The following is a 13,478-nucleotide window of genomic DNA, read 5'->3' as shown; positions in this document are numbered from 1 at the left end:
TCTAACCACGAAGTTCTTTGTTCCACCACAGTTTGCATCGTTTGCCCCAATCAACCCGCCGTACTGCGCCACCTCGCCTCAAACCAACCCCAGCCACATGCCGACCGCCGACCACCGATGATGCTATTCCGTTCCACCCAATTATGCGCCGCCTATTATTTCTGAGTAGCACCTGCGCGTGGATCTCCCTCCCACACACCAAAGAGAGCCTGGCCACTCATTCCTCAGGGACCAAGTGATACACATCGACAAAACCCCGACACCATTGTCTCGGCAATTATATCCGCGCAGTGACATCCCCTCGGAAACACGCCGTCACCATGTCCAAAGCGGGAACGTGGATCAAGATGTTCGTCGTGTAAGTTTTCCCCCCCATTTCAGCGAATACAGCAATCCGACCAAAGCTGACGGGAATTATTATTCTAGCGGCACGGTGATCTGTGTCGGCGGCCCCGCACTCGTCCAAGCGATCCGTCCTACCGATGAAGAATTGTTCAAACGGTATAACCCGGAGCTCCAAAAGCGGAGTCTGGAGGAAGGGGATCGTCGCGCGCAGGAATTCGATGATTATGTGAATCGCCTGAAGCAGTGGTCTAAGTCGGATAAGTCGAGTATGTTTCCCATCTTGGGGTGAAGGGAATGAATGGGATCTAGAAGATGATCGGGGTGCTAATGGGTCTGAATAGTCTGGGTTGCGGCTCAGGAACAACAGGAGCAGATGCGGACGCAGGCTGCGGTGCAGCGCAGCCAGGCGAAGGATGAGTCGAAGGCTCAGCGTGAGGAGATGCGCAAGGAGTTGCTGGGTGAGAAATAATCTCGTGGGATAATGTGCGCGCGAGGCGAGCTGTAGTGTGGTTGATTGAAAGGTATATCGGGTGTTGGTTTTATCCCATATACCCCCTTGTCTGTATTTATACCCGTGGTCGCTGGGCCGAGGGAGTTAAAAGCTTGGTGCATGAATCATGGGCGAGTCTTTTTGCCGGGAGTTATCGGTTGGGCGCTTTACTTGTTTGCATATATGAAAGATGAACGGATGAGATGATTGTATAGTATTGTCTGCAGGTATATTCTCCGTTCTCAATCTATCCGATGGCTACATTCTATCTTAGGTAGCGGGTATTTGCATGACAGGTTCGAAGTAGAAAAGACGCTTACATTGGTATTTTGCCTTGAAATATACACACGAAGATCATAGAATGATCATTATTGCTTATGACCCACAGAGTATTGCAAATGAGTGCCGTATAGCAGGCAGAATCAATGTAAAATTACATAGAGCCAAGTTTCAGATGATTGACAAAAGTGAATAGAGAATGCGCAAAACAAGCATGGACATCAAGATATTGTATTGTCCGATCCAGAGCCAGATCTAGATCCAACAGCTGTCGCTAAGATCGTGATATAGTAGTAGCCAAGGGGTAACCATGTTCTGTCAAAGACATCGACATCAAGACTTTCGCCCTCTGTATTGGTTAATTTCAGTCATTGATCTGATCGTCAGATGCGTAGAGAAAGCTGGCCTTCAACAATTCGAGACATCATCCTCTCAGAAGTCTAGATCTTGAATTTCCAACTCGACCCCAGCGGCCTCACATACCAACCTCAAAAAAGCCGTACCCAGTAGCGACCTCACCATTGGGCCCAGCTTAAGCACAAGTAGTCGAAGCCGAGGTACCAAATCAACTCGATATCTCACCAGCTCCGCAAGGTAAGACGCGATAAGCGTAAAACAGCCCACCACAACGACACCTGTGATTTCTAGCACCTCTAGTGAGCAAGGAAGCTGGCCTGTGAATGATCCTGAATTGTTAAACTTGAGTCCCACGAGGCTAGCGTGCGGAATAGAAAGCTGTTGGAGTACGCGAAACTCCTTCAAGGATCCGAGTAGGCCATACAGATCGCATTGCACCATTGATGGAGTTTGATAATCAGATCCTTTTGAAGCCGTCCACATGAAGCCCAGGCGAAGAGACTTCAGGGTATCTTTAGCTTGAAGAAGCGCCTGGCGGAAGGCTTCTATATCCAAGGGCCCATCATGCAAATTAGAAGGATAATAAAGTACAACATGGAAATGCTCGAGTTTAGGGCACATTTTAGCCCATTTGGCCATTCCTGTGGGATCAGAAGCCCCCATCATAACACCAGCTCGAGTGACTTGGCACATAGGGCTGTCTATCGTAAGTTGAGCCAAAGACCTTTGGATTTGGTCTAAAGGCCGCTCTTGAATATTATATGCGAGCACTTCGCGAACAGCTGGGAAATACAAAAACGGCAATACAAAGTCCGTAGTTACCGGTTTCCACGCAGCAAGGGAGCTAATCTGAACTCTTCGTAGACAGGGAAATGGAGGAGTGTTGTGAAAAGGCCGCTGGCGCATGGCTGCCTTTTCCAGGATGTCTTGCAGTAGTTCATCATGATCATATGCCAGCAAAAGTGTTTCCAAGCGACTCAGGCGAGTTAACAGCAGGCCCACCCAAGCCACACCACAGAAGCTGTTAAGATACTTCTTCCATCTGGTCTTCTCTGTCTTTGTTTCAAATGTTTCGTTCAGAATTCTGTGGATCAAAGTGGAGTCTATCCCACGACCGATTTCTGATTGGTGAAGCCTGTTCCAATGTTCGCAGTCGTGTGCAAGTGTTATATGGCGTACACGACTCGCCAAATATGGTTCTCTGCAGAGGTTTTGAACTATCAACGGGATGCTTCTCGCTGGGCCGAATGTAATCGATGTATAGAGTAGAGGTTGGAAAATTTGACGGAATCTCCGAGAGCATTCGCTTAAAGCACGCTTCGTCGGCAAGTCATGTATATAATCTCCCGTTAGTAGGAGCAGCTCGGTAGGCAGAAGATCCATTTTGTTTTATATTTCGTGTAAGTCAAATTCTGTCTTGGTCGTCTTCTATTCAGAAACGGTTGTGGGAGAGGAACATGTTCGGTAGGATAGATTAGGCAGTAATAGTACCAGTTATAACATAAGCAGGTAGGAGTGAGTCAAGCTGTTCTAATGTCGTAGGAATGATGCCAGCATTAGACTCATGACTATTGTCCTGTCATCATGGCTTCATTGCCGACTTGCTGTCAACCTGACCACCAGCGATTTGTCTCAGGATAATAGTCATGTCAACCAATGCCGCACAAAGGCAGTAGTAGTGTCACTGCCAGCTCCAGTTTAGGAGGTGGTGTTTGGTGTTGGAGTCCAATGAGCAGGTGCTTCATTGGCTCGATCAAGATCGCTCCTTACGTTTCTAACACTCATCATATTGTTTCTGTCCATGCTCATGTATGATCAAGTTATTTTGCTTTATTAACAAATATATGCTAGAGTTCTTGCCGCTCACGATAACTCCCACTTAATACACATAACGAAAGTCCTTGTTCTGTTTGTCGGTCAACCCACCCCATGCCTTCTCGTCCGTGACAACACCCTGGCCTTCTTGGGTTGTCTGGATGCGATCCCTCCGCCTGTTCTCCCAGACATAGTACCCAAAGAGCACGACGGCTAGTATTCCAGCCACGGCCTGAGTCACCAGGACTGCAATCTTAGCTGGTCGGTATTCGGGGGCATCCCTTGCCTGGAAAGTTTGCGGCCCAATGATATTGCCCACGCAGAAAAAGCCGGCCACCACAGCACTAGTAAATGCACGCTTTGTGTACCCTGCGCAATTGGCGGCGATCCAGTGGTAGATTACCGGTGTTGGAGCAACGATTGCATTGACTAGGTAGATTCCAATCAAGACTCCGGCCCGATTGCTCTTGGGAAGGAAAGACATCAGACCGCCGCCGATGATTCCTGGGATACTGCAGATAAAGATCCATGCCCATCGATTCGCAGCTTTACGGACGCCAATCCCCACTAGAAGTGTAAAGAAAATACTAACAATTCCTGAAGGTGTGTTTAGAAGGGCTGAGATAGGTCCGCCAAAGCCAAAGCCCGCTATAAGCGTGGACGAATACACCACGACCACTCCGCTGGAAACAGCTTGCTAGATGCTAGTTAGCTTTTCTCCTTCCTTTTTCTCCATGGGCTAGGAGTTTTCCTTCAAGACTATACTTAGAAGAGGCGAACAGGTGGGGATAGACCTACCAAGGCGAGCATCAAAGCCCACAACCACACCTGAGGATCAAGAACTGCTTCCAGCAATTGCTTGGGATCAAACTTGCCATTGCGAATACCGGTCTGGTTCACGCGAACGTGTTGAAGCAGCGTCACCTTTTGGTCATCGGATAACCACTTCGCTTGCATTGGTGTATCTGGAAGGAAAAGTAAGGTGGCAACTCCTACAGCAACGGTGATCAGTCCCATGACGAGGAACATTATACGCCAGCCGGCGAATGCATGATGTACGTGTTGGAAGCCAAAGGAAATCAATCCGCCAATGATCTGGGCTACTCCTAGGCCTAAAAACCAAAATGTAAATCTTGGGGCCTGTTCGGACTTGGTATAGTATTGACTGCTTATGAGCATCAAGGATGGCGCTACCGGGGCTTCAAAAATCCCAAGGAATATACGCGCGACAAGTAGAGTCGTGTAGTTCTTCGCGCCGGCCGCTGCCGCTGCTGCAACACCCCAGAGCATGACATTGATACTCAACCATTTGGCTGGGGGGACCTTCTGGAGAAGATATGCTGACGTTCTGGTGAGTTTTCCTGCTTGTAGGAGGATTATAAGAACTTACTATTTGGAACTTCAGCAATCAAGGATGCAATGAAAAAGGCACTTGCCCCGTTGCTAAAGTTGTTTCCCTTCAGGCCCAGGTCTGTTTTCATGCCCATGACTCCCGCATACTTTGGAGTCGGGATTAGCGAGGTTGGTATGAGGGGTCCAAGATACTGACATTATACATCACTTTATCGATGAATTGTAGGAAATAGCAACAAAACATAAATGGCAAAATGCGCCGATCCACTTTATGACGGATCGCGACCAGATCGGCGTCAGTGTGTTGGACATCGCCATGTTTATCCAAGAAATTCCAGGCATCGTCCAGTGCTTGGGAAGATGTAGCTTGTCCCTGTATTGCGTCCGCAACCGGTTGGTTGCGGTTTGTCTCCGTCATCTTTTCTCTCGTTCTCTCTGGAGAATGATATTAGACCGGGTGAGAATACATGCTAGCAATGAAGAACAATTGAAGAAGGGACAGGATGCGACAACGTGGCCGAGTCCAAATAAACTCAAGAATGTAAAACGGAACGAGCAAAAGAGGGGTCCAAAATATACAACGAAAGAGGCAGAGATTGACCTTCAGTTGATTGTGATCACTTTAAGGCAGATACTAAGAATGTAACCTCTTCCAGAACCCAAAGTTTAAAAGGGTCGCATTTCCCTTTTATGCAGGTTATATATACATCCTATGTCAACCATCCGTGATCCTGGTTTGAGGTTACAATAAAGACTATTCGATTGCCTTCACCGCGTCTAGAATCCCACTTGTCATGGATGTCCCATGTACAAGTCAGTATCTTGCAACCACCGTGGCTCGCATGTTAGGCCCCCCAGACTGAGGTTCCCAACGCCTTAGATCCGTGGATATTGGACTCTTGGCCTCAAGGCCATCACAATTAATTCCCTTGGCAAGTTTTCTTCGTGCCTTGAATGGCTAGAATCCTCAGCCCGAAAGCAGATCCTCTGTCCCCTAGCCAAAGTCTTTCTGCAACTGTAAGGGAAACCAAATACGAGGTCTGTCGATCGCCGCACGTAGTATCTTTTTTTTGATTCTGTGGCAATAGTGGTTATTGAATTACCACATGTGATATCACAAATGCCAGGTTTAAGTCACCATCCATTTGGCTCTACTAATAATCATGTTTTCGCATCGGCGGCTCAACGACTGATCTACATGTTTCTGAAGCCGATCTCTGTCACCTCAACTAATAACACTTCGAAACTGTTTGTTCATTATATGTTCAAGAGATAATCATGACCTACTCATATTGCGATAATAAGTAGCCTGTACAGATTAACCAGGGATCTTGTGATTGAAAACCTCGACTTGTTTAACAGATATAGCTGAGTCTTACCGTCGATTAGGGCTTTGCATCAAGGTATTGCGGTAGGTCGCCCTCGATCTCTGTCTTTATTCTTTTCTTTTCTTTTCTTTTTTTTCCAACAAAAATAAAAAATAAAAAATAAAAAAATAAAAAAGGGGAAGGAAAGAGAATAAAAATGAATAAACGAAAATAAAAAAGAGAAAATATGTAAAAACATCCATATAAAACATAATAATGTCCCAAAGGACACTGTAGCACTATAAACTAGAATGAACTATAGCATCGCGGAGTCCTAGTATAAAGCCCTGTAGATTGGCTAGGTACTATCCTTACATCATGAACACATTAATTTAAGAAGTATATACACTGTGGATCGTTTCAGAATCAATCAATGTCAGAAATATCTAGATAGATACCTAGAATTTACAAGAAAAAGCTGATTGTCCCTAGCGAACACACGTGATGATCACGTATTCAATCTATACGCTTTACTGTAGCTGCCTTCATCTTCCTAAGCAACTCCACTTTGTCTCATTTGGGGTAATCCTGCTTTGTAAACCATGTTGAGCAATACAGATAAATACTCTCCACACGATAGGCTATCGATGTCGTGATCGCAACCTCAGTTTCACTCATCCGCAAACACATTTGTCATCACAAGATACCTGACATGTATATAGGTCACGATAATAATGCTTTCACCCCCGCTGGCAATAGCAGGAACTTCCTTTTCCTACAGTATCATCCAGCCCATAACCAGAAACCCCAGTGTAAGAAACCATGCCTGAGAAAACACTACATTTGACCGCATTCATGCGGCCGGTCAGCCTACACACCGGCGCATGGCGATACCCCGGCGCCTATCCAGACGCCAATTTCAATCTCGCCCATCTCAAATCCTTCATCAAGAAGCTAGAAGATGCCAAATTCGACGCCTTCTTCATGGCCGATCACCTCGCCGTGTTGAACATGCCCGTCGAGGCGCTGAAACGTAGCCACACCGTGACATCCTTCGAGCCGTTCACTCTACTCTCGGCGCTATCAGTTGTCACAGAGAAGATTGGACTCGCGGCCACAGCATCCACGACATACGATGAGCCCTACCATATCGCGCGACGCTTCGCCTCGCTGGATCATCTCAGCGGCGGTCGCGCGGCTTGGAATATCGTCACCACCGGTAATCCGGAGTCTGCGAAGAACTTCGGACTAGATGCACACGTGGAACACGCGGATCGCTACAAGCGGGCCCGAGAGTTCTACGACGTCGTTACCGGGTTGTGGGATAGTTTTGCTGATGATGCCTTCATCCGCGATCAAGAGACCGGCATCTACTTTGATCCGGAGAAGTTGCATGTTCTCGACCACAAGGGCGATGATCTGAAAGTGAGAGGGCCCCTGAACATCGCGCGGCCAGTTCAAGGCTGGCCGGTGATTGTTCAAGCGGGACAGTCCGAGCCAGGGAAACAGTTGGCGGCTGAAACGGCCGAAGCGGTCTTCTGCTCGCCGAGGGACTTGGAGTCGGCAAAGGCGTTGTATGCGGACGTCAAGGGCCGTGCAGTGGCAGCTGGTCGGGATCGGAACCATATCAAGATCCTGCCGGCCGCCTTTGTCGTCGTTGGTGACAGTGTGGAAGAGGCCAGGGCCAAGCGCCTCAAACTCGACAGTCTCGTCCACTACGACAGCGCCATTGCCTCCTTGTCCATTGCTCTGGGTACGGATGCGTCCGGCTTTGATCCAGATGGTCCACTGCCGACAGATATCCCGGAGACGAATGCGAGCAAGACAGGCCGTGCTGGAGTCTTGAAGCTTGCCGAGGATGAGAAGTTGACCGTCCGACAGCTTGCACAGCGATATGGTGGCTACTCGGGGCTTGCCTTTGTTGGTACACCTGAATCGATCGCAGAGGAAATGGGTACCTGGCTAGACGAGGAGGGCGCTGATGGTTTCACTGTTGTATTCCCGTTCCTGCCGCAGGGGCTGGATGACGTTGTTGAACGACTGGTACCTGAGTTACAGCGTCGTGGCCTTTTCCGTCAGGATTATGCAGGGACAACTTTAAGAGAGCACCTTGGTCTTCCACGTCCAAATAATCGCTTCTTTTCGTGAGGGGTCATGTAAATAGAGTCAGGGATACGACATCTGCATGATGCAGCAGTTAGATAATGGGTACGTAGCTTTTATGCTTTACCTGGCACCTTCTACAGCATTAGAGATCTTCATTGGAATTCCACAGCGAGTGTACATGGTACTACCATGCTTATGACACATTTACCAGTTAGAGCAGTATTACTGCGTAGAGACATAGAAGGTATAAGTACAAAACATTATAATATTGACAATAGAAACATACATACCAACATCATGTTTGGTTTTTTGCAGCTCATAAGGCAAGATCACAACAGTGAATGATATCACCGGTGAACACTGAGGTGCAGAACAAAGACCATAGGCGTGAATTTCTTAGAATGCTCTTCATTTATTCACTGTCTCTGGCGTGTTCCACTGCTTTGGGGTCCTCTTGCTTGCCATCTCCTGCTCGCGTACCTTCCTTCTATCCACCACCACAAGTTCGCGATCTCTACCTCACAGCATGGGATCAAAGAAATCTCACAAAAGGTCTGGGTAAGTCACAGAGTCCTAAAGTACTGAGAACACAGATATTTATAACCTCTCTTCATTCTAAGCAGTCTCCCCTCTAAACTGACCCTCTTATTCTATCTATATCTCCCTGTCCTTACATTTATCATTACTAAACATGCCCTCCACTATGCTGTTCTTACAGCTTATTACTATCATCATGGCTTTCTTCTTTGGTCTGACTCTTCGCAGGCTCTATAACGCCGACATGGAAAAAAGGGCAAACGAAGCTTCCAAGAAGCGCCCCATTCCTTCCCCTGGTGCCGAATTTCTTGACTCCAACAAGGCCAAGCGCGAGCGGAACGAGGAAAATGACAGCGAGATCTGCACCATGGATGACTTCTCCACCGACTTGATGTTGAGAGCTCGATACGTGGCCGCTAAGCAAGCTTCTTTTGACGAGCCCTTCGAGCTGTCCGAAAGCGATTCCACTTTGTCCCATGCGATCAGAGCTCGCGTTGATGCGGTAAGGACTCACCTCCCATATGTAAATCGATATCCTTCTCTGAACGACCTTACAGAACCTCCCAACCGCTGAAAGAGGAACTGCTACGGGGGCTCCCCTCTCTAATGACGATGTCGCAGACATACTTAAGAAGGTTAAGCCGGACTGTCACAAAGCCCAGGCATGGGTAAAGGCGCATGAAGTCAGCAAGGCGGCCATGGAGCGACTTAAGGCGAAGTCGGAGAACCGCGACGCCCTCAGAAAGAAGTCACTACGTCAGTTGCACGGCAGAGCTCATCAGGCTGAGGCCCAGTCCGATACACCCAGATACCAGGCAAGAGCCCCGGCTCCGAACTTGCAGGTTTCCGAGGATCGTACCGTTGAAGAAGAACTGGAAGAGGCGAGGGTGGTGTACAACAGGGTTAGCCTGGCGCACGATAGACTCCTGAAGACCATCGCCGACATGGAGGAGTTTAGAAAGACTCTCTCGTAGATATCCCCTCCGTTTAGTCTCCACAGCCGGCTGTGGTAGGCTGACATGGCTTTCTTTCACCCGGCTAGACCGAAAGTTCCCTAATTTAGTTTGACATTCGCAGCGCGACATGTAACAGACCGGCAGGCATACATCATTGTCTTCTTGCTTGTCTTTCTCCCATGTAATCGAGACACGATGAATGAACGCTACCCTTGTTATTGCTCAAAGTGAAACCTTTTCACATGAGACCGTACCATAGAGTCTAGCTTCACCAATCACAGAATTCTCTTCTCCAATCTTTATGTTTTCTTGTTCCTACTGGCTCCTCTTACTTTGTCCGGATTCTCTAGTTTATCTACTAATGGTCGGTACGGCGACGCAAGAACATGCTCCGGCGCCCGCTGCGCAAGTTCCTCTCGTCTAGGCTCCCCGGGAGACGGACGTTGTCGTTGATCCTCGTGCATCCGGTCCAGCGGCTCGCCCACGATCTGATACTTGTTCCAGTTGATCGGTGGCATGCGTACCACGTTCTGTGGGGTAGGTATGGTCCCCAGGCCCGATGCGTCTCCTTCCTTCGAATCACCCATCTCATCATCCTCGTCCTCCTCATCATGCGTGAAATTCACGAAACCTCCCGGGTCTTTCGCGGACAGATTTCCCGCCGCCAGTTCGCGCGCAAACCCCTCGGGATCGGCCGCCGCCGCTTGCTTCAGTCGGTCCAGTGTCCGTATATCGCGCAGACTCTGCTGCTTCTGAAGCTGTAGTATCGAGATGGTGGACCGCAACGCGATCGCATCGGGGTTCTCGCTTTCCGAGATCGGCACGGCAGCAGGCTCCGGCGCAAAGACGGCCGGTGTCGTAGGAAGCGAGGCTGCTGCACCGCCAGTGCGACTCGTTGGCGACGGCGACGAGGCCGGGGGAACAATGGGATGTGATGGCGCACCGTTGGGCGTGGAGGCGTTTAGGACTGGGGCCAGATGAGCGAAGACCGGAGTTACGGGGGAATAAGGCGGGCGCGGTGGAGTCCCTGGCCGATCATTCGGATTGCTTTCATTGTCCTGAGTGGGCTGCATGGTGCCTGAGTTGTCGATGTGGATGTCGGACGCTAAGATTAGGGTTATTCTGTTTGATTTCTAGAATAAAAACGATGAACGCGTGGCCGGGTTGTGGTTGTGGCGGTGGTGGATGATTGATTGATTGATGTTGTTTATGCTCATCGGCTGATGACGTCTTAAAAGGCGCCCTCCAGTTATTGAATCCTCTTAGTCAAAACTTAACCCTCAACTTTCCAGGTACACATTTCCATGCGATGCTTCTTCTATTGTAGGGCAACAGTTATTTTTAGTAATTTTTATAGTCATTACGAACGTACAAGTATATTCTATTAAATTCTATCCAAGTAAAAAAGACCAGTTAGTAATTGTTGAGACTCACATTATCAACATTATTGAACCTACCAAAAATGAGATCTTCTCACCAGAAAAATAACCAAAGAAGGGAATTCTCTGTAGTAGTATATTTTTTTATTCATATTAATTAAGAAATAACAAAATTATATCAAGTAATTAATTTGACTCTTGAAAATGGCCTGATTTGTGGCCTGATCGCTGCCTTTGAACCACTCACCGCCCAAAAAATAGAAGAGAAAAAAAAAGACTCTCCCAAACCTAATCAGGCCGATATTCTCTCCGTCTTCCTCTCTTTCCAATCCCCTCACATCACACAATATGAAGCGCAAGACTGAAGGAAGAGAATCGCTGGGCGGCAGTGACCAGCCAGATTCCAAGAGACGGGCATTGACGAGCGAAGAAGCCGCTGCGCGATTCCGCGATGGTCTGTTTGAACCCTCGGAGCAGCAGAAGTATACCGAGCAATACGCCGAGTCCGCACCGTACGTCGACACCTGAGTTCTCGCAACCACACATCGAAAATAAAGAAAAACCCACATGTGTAGAATGCTGATCATCAATCAAGGTACAAGCATGGAGTCATCCATCCCCTAATCGAGCCTTCCTTGCTGCGCGCGGTCCGCAACGAAATCCAAGAACACTTGGACTTCACCGAGAAAGAGACCGATATCTACAAGATCTTCCAGTCCGGAGATTTGGCGAACCTGGATGGCCTGGACGATGCATCCCTGTCGCGACTCCCCTCCCTGCTGAAGCTTCGTGACGCCATGTACTCCGCCCGCTTCCGTGAGTACCTGTCGTCCGTGACTGGCTCGGGCAAGCTGAGTGGTCGCAAGACCGATATGGCTATCAACATCTACAACGAGGGATGCCATCTTCTGTGCCATGACGATGTCATTGGAAGCAGACGTGTCAGCTACATCTTGTATTTGACTGATCCCGACACCCCCTGGCAGGCGGAATGGGGTGGTGCACTGCGCCTGTACCCCACGACCACGAAGAAGGATGCAGAGGGTGAGGACGTCAAGATCCCCAGTCCCGACTTCAGTCTCAGCATCCCGCCCGCCTTCAACCAGCTGAGCTTCTTCACCGTTCAGCCCGGTGAGAGTTTCCATGACGTCGAGGAGGTTTACCACTACAAGGAGGGTGAGGACAGGTCGAAGAAGCGGGTGCGTATGGCCATCAGTGGATGGTTCCATATTCCCCAGAAGGGAGAAGACGGCTACGAGGAGGGCCTAGAGGAAAAGCTTGCCGAGCGGAGCAGTCTCGCTCAGCTTCAGGGACGCGGTGACATCTACGACCTCCCTCAACCTAAGACGGTCGTGTGCGAGAATGAGTCGCAAGAGGTTGAGGGCAAAGGCAAAGGCAAAGTGGAGGAGCAACCCAGCAGCGAATTTACCGAGGCCGATCTCAACTTCTTGATCCAATACATCGCACCATCCTATCTCACCCCAGACATCGCGGAGGAGATGTCGGAGACATTCACCAACGAGTCCTCGCTCAACTTGGAACAGTTCCTGTCAGAGAAGTTCTCTGCCCGCGTGCGAGAATATATCGAGGAGCAGGAGAAAAAGACACTTCCTCAATCCTCAGATGAGATCCAGGCACAGACCGGATGGACTGTCGCCCGCCCCCCTCACAAGCAGCGCTACATGTTCCTGCAGCATTCAACTGCTGCACAGGACGAGAAGAGCCCCCTTCAGGAGCTGCTCAACGACGTCTTTCCTTCCCCTGCATTCCGCAAATGGCTCGCCGCCATTACCGGTGCGGAACGTCTCACAAGCTACGACTTTATGGCACGCCGCTTCCGCCGCGGACAAGACTACACTCTAGCCAGCGGCTACGATGGTGAAGAGCCTCGGTTGGAATTCACGCTGTCCCTGACTCCTACGCCAGGATGGGAGAAGGAGGGTGACGAGGAAGAGGATGACGAAGAGGATGATGATGATGAAGATGGCGAGAACGACGAGTCCGAGAAGAAGCCGAAGGCCGAGCCCAAGGAGAAGGAGCCTAAGAGTGACGCTGAGGAGCCCGCCGTGGGTGGCTACGAGCTCTACATGGCTGGGGACGACGAGGAGGAGGGCGACGCAGCCATCTACCGTTCTGCCGCCGCGGATGAAGATGACGGTATCCTATTCAGCACATCTGCTGGCTGGAACCGACTGAGCATTGTCCTGCGCGACAGCGGCACCCTCAAGTTTGTCAAGTACGTCAGCGCTGCCGCCAAGGGAGACCGGTGGGATATCACCGGTGAGATGGGTGTGGAGTTTAATGACGACGATGAGGACGACGAGGACGACGAGATGGAAGCTGACGAGGAATAAAATGTTATCTTTTGGCTAATCTCATTTGTCCGTTTGTATATACAATGACTTTTACTATCTTCACGAATCAAGCATTGGGCACCACCCAAATGACAAAAATAGACCGAATGTTTCACTCCTGCACCGTTCAAATGATTGCTGCCTACTATGGATGCACTGTCCGAGTCAGTACATGATGATCTCCAGTGGCGAAATCTGTA

General features: G+C 49.3%; 7 protein-coding genes across 7 annotated transcripts; 4 read left to right on the top strand and 3 right to left on the bottom strand.

Moving 5' to 3' along the window:
• The first annotated feature begins 192 nt into the window (after nucleotides 1-192).
• On the top strand, nucleotides 193-874 carry ANOM_004156 (uncharacterized protein). The gene is made up of 3 exons (XM_015549413.1): nucleotides 193-358; nucleotides 427-611; nucleotides 687-874. The coding sequence occupies exons 1-3, from the start codon at nucleotides 321-323 to the stop codon at nucleotides 812-814; spliced, it is 351 nt and encodes a 116-aa protein (XP_015408390.1). The 5' UTR covers nucleotides 193-320; the 3' UTR covers nucleotides 815-874.
• A 672-nt stretch (nucleotides 875-1,546) lies between these two features.
• Nucleotides 1,547-2,854, bottom strand: ANOM_004155 (uncharacterized protein; the record flags this gene model as incomplete). The annotated part of the gene is made up of 1 exon (XM_015549412.1): nucleotides 1,547-2,854. The coding sequence occupies one exon, from the start codon at nucleotides 2,852-2,854 to the stop codon at nucleotides 1,547-1,549; it is 1,308 nt and encodes a 435-aa protein (XP_015408403.1).
• Nucleotides 2,855-3,350: 496 nt separating this feature from the next.
• On the bottom strand, nucleotides 3,351-5,057 carry ANOM_004154 (putative allantoate permease; the record flags this gene model as incomplete). The annotated part of the gene is made up of 4 exons (XM_015549411.1): nucleotides 3,351-3,983; nucleotides 4,085-4,626; nucleotides 4,677-4,785; nucleotides 4,836-5,057. The coding sequence occupies 4 exons, from the start codon at nucleotides 5,055-5,057 to the stop codon at nucleotides 3,351-3,353; spliced, it is 1,506 nt and encodes a 501-aa protein (XP_015408404.1).
• Nucleotides 5,058-6,768: 1,711 nt separating this feature from the next.
• ANOM_004153 (LLM class flavin-dependent oxidoreductase) lies at nucleotides 6,769-8,094 on the top strand (the record flags this gene model as incomplete). The annotated part of the gene is made up of 1 exon (XM_015549410.1): nucleotides 6,769-8,094. One exon carries the CDS (start codon nucleotides 6,769-6,771, stop codon nucleotides 8,092-8,094), a length of 1,326 nt encoding a protein of 441 aa, XP_015408385.1.
• A 649-nt stretch (nucleotides 8,095-8,743) lies between these two features.
• On the top strand, nucleotides 8,744-9,563 carry ANOM_004152 (uncharacterized protein; the record flags this gene model as incomplete). Its single annotated transcript, XM_015549409.1, has 2 exons — nucleotides 8,744-9,091; nucleotides 9,147-9,563. 2 exons carry the CDS (start codon nucleotides 8,744-8,746, stop codon nucleotides 9,561-9,563), a joined length of 765 nt encoding a protein of 254 aa, XP_015408407.1.
• Nucleotides 9,564-9,844: 281 nt separating this feature from the next.
• Nucleotides 9,845-10,618, bottom strand: ANOM_004151 (uncharacterized protein; the record flags this gene model as incomplete). Its single annotated transcript, XM_015549408.1, has 1 exon — nucleotides 9,845-10,618. One exon carries the CDS (start codon nucleotides 10,616-10,618, stop codon nucleotides 9,845-9,847), a length of 774 nt encoding a protein of 257 aa, XP_015408405.1.
• Nucleotides 10,619-11,272: 654 nt separating this feature from the next.
• ANOM_004150 (oxidative DNA demethylase) lies at nucleotides 11,273-13,278 on the top strand (the record flags this gene model as incomplete). Its single annotated transcript, XM_015549407.1, has 2 exons — nucleotides 11,273-11,436; nucleotides 11,520-13,278. 2 exons carry the CDS (start codon nucleotides 11,273-11,275, stop codon nucleotides 13,276-13,278), a joined length of 1,923 nt encoding a protein of 640 aa, XP_015408406.1.
• Between the last annotated feature and the right edge of the window lie 200 nt (nucleotides 13,279-13,478).

The sequence above is a fragment of the Aspergillus nomiae genome (assembly GCF_001204775.2).
Source record: "Aspergillus nomiae NRRL 13137 chromosome Unknown contig00080, whole genome shotgun sequence".
In the NCBI taxonomy this organism is placed as follows: domain Eukaryota; kingdom Fungi; phylum Ascomycota; class Eurotiomycetes; order Eurotiales; family Aspergillaceae; genus Aspergillus; species Aspergillus nomiae.
The sequence above is the reverse complement of the archived record's forward strand: the minus strand, read 5'-3'. Positions and strand labels throughout refer to the sequence as shown.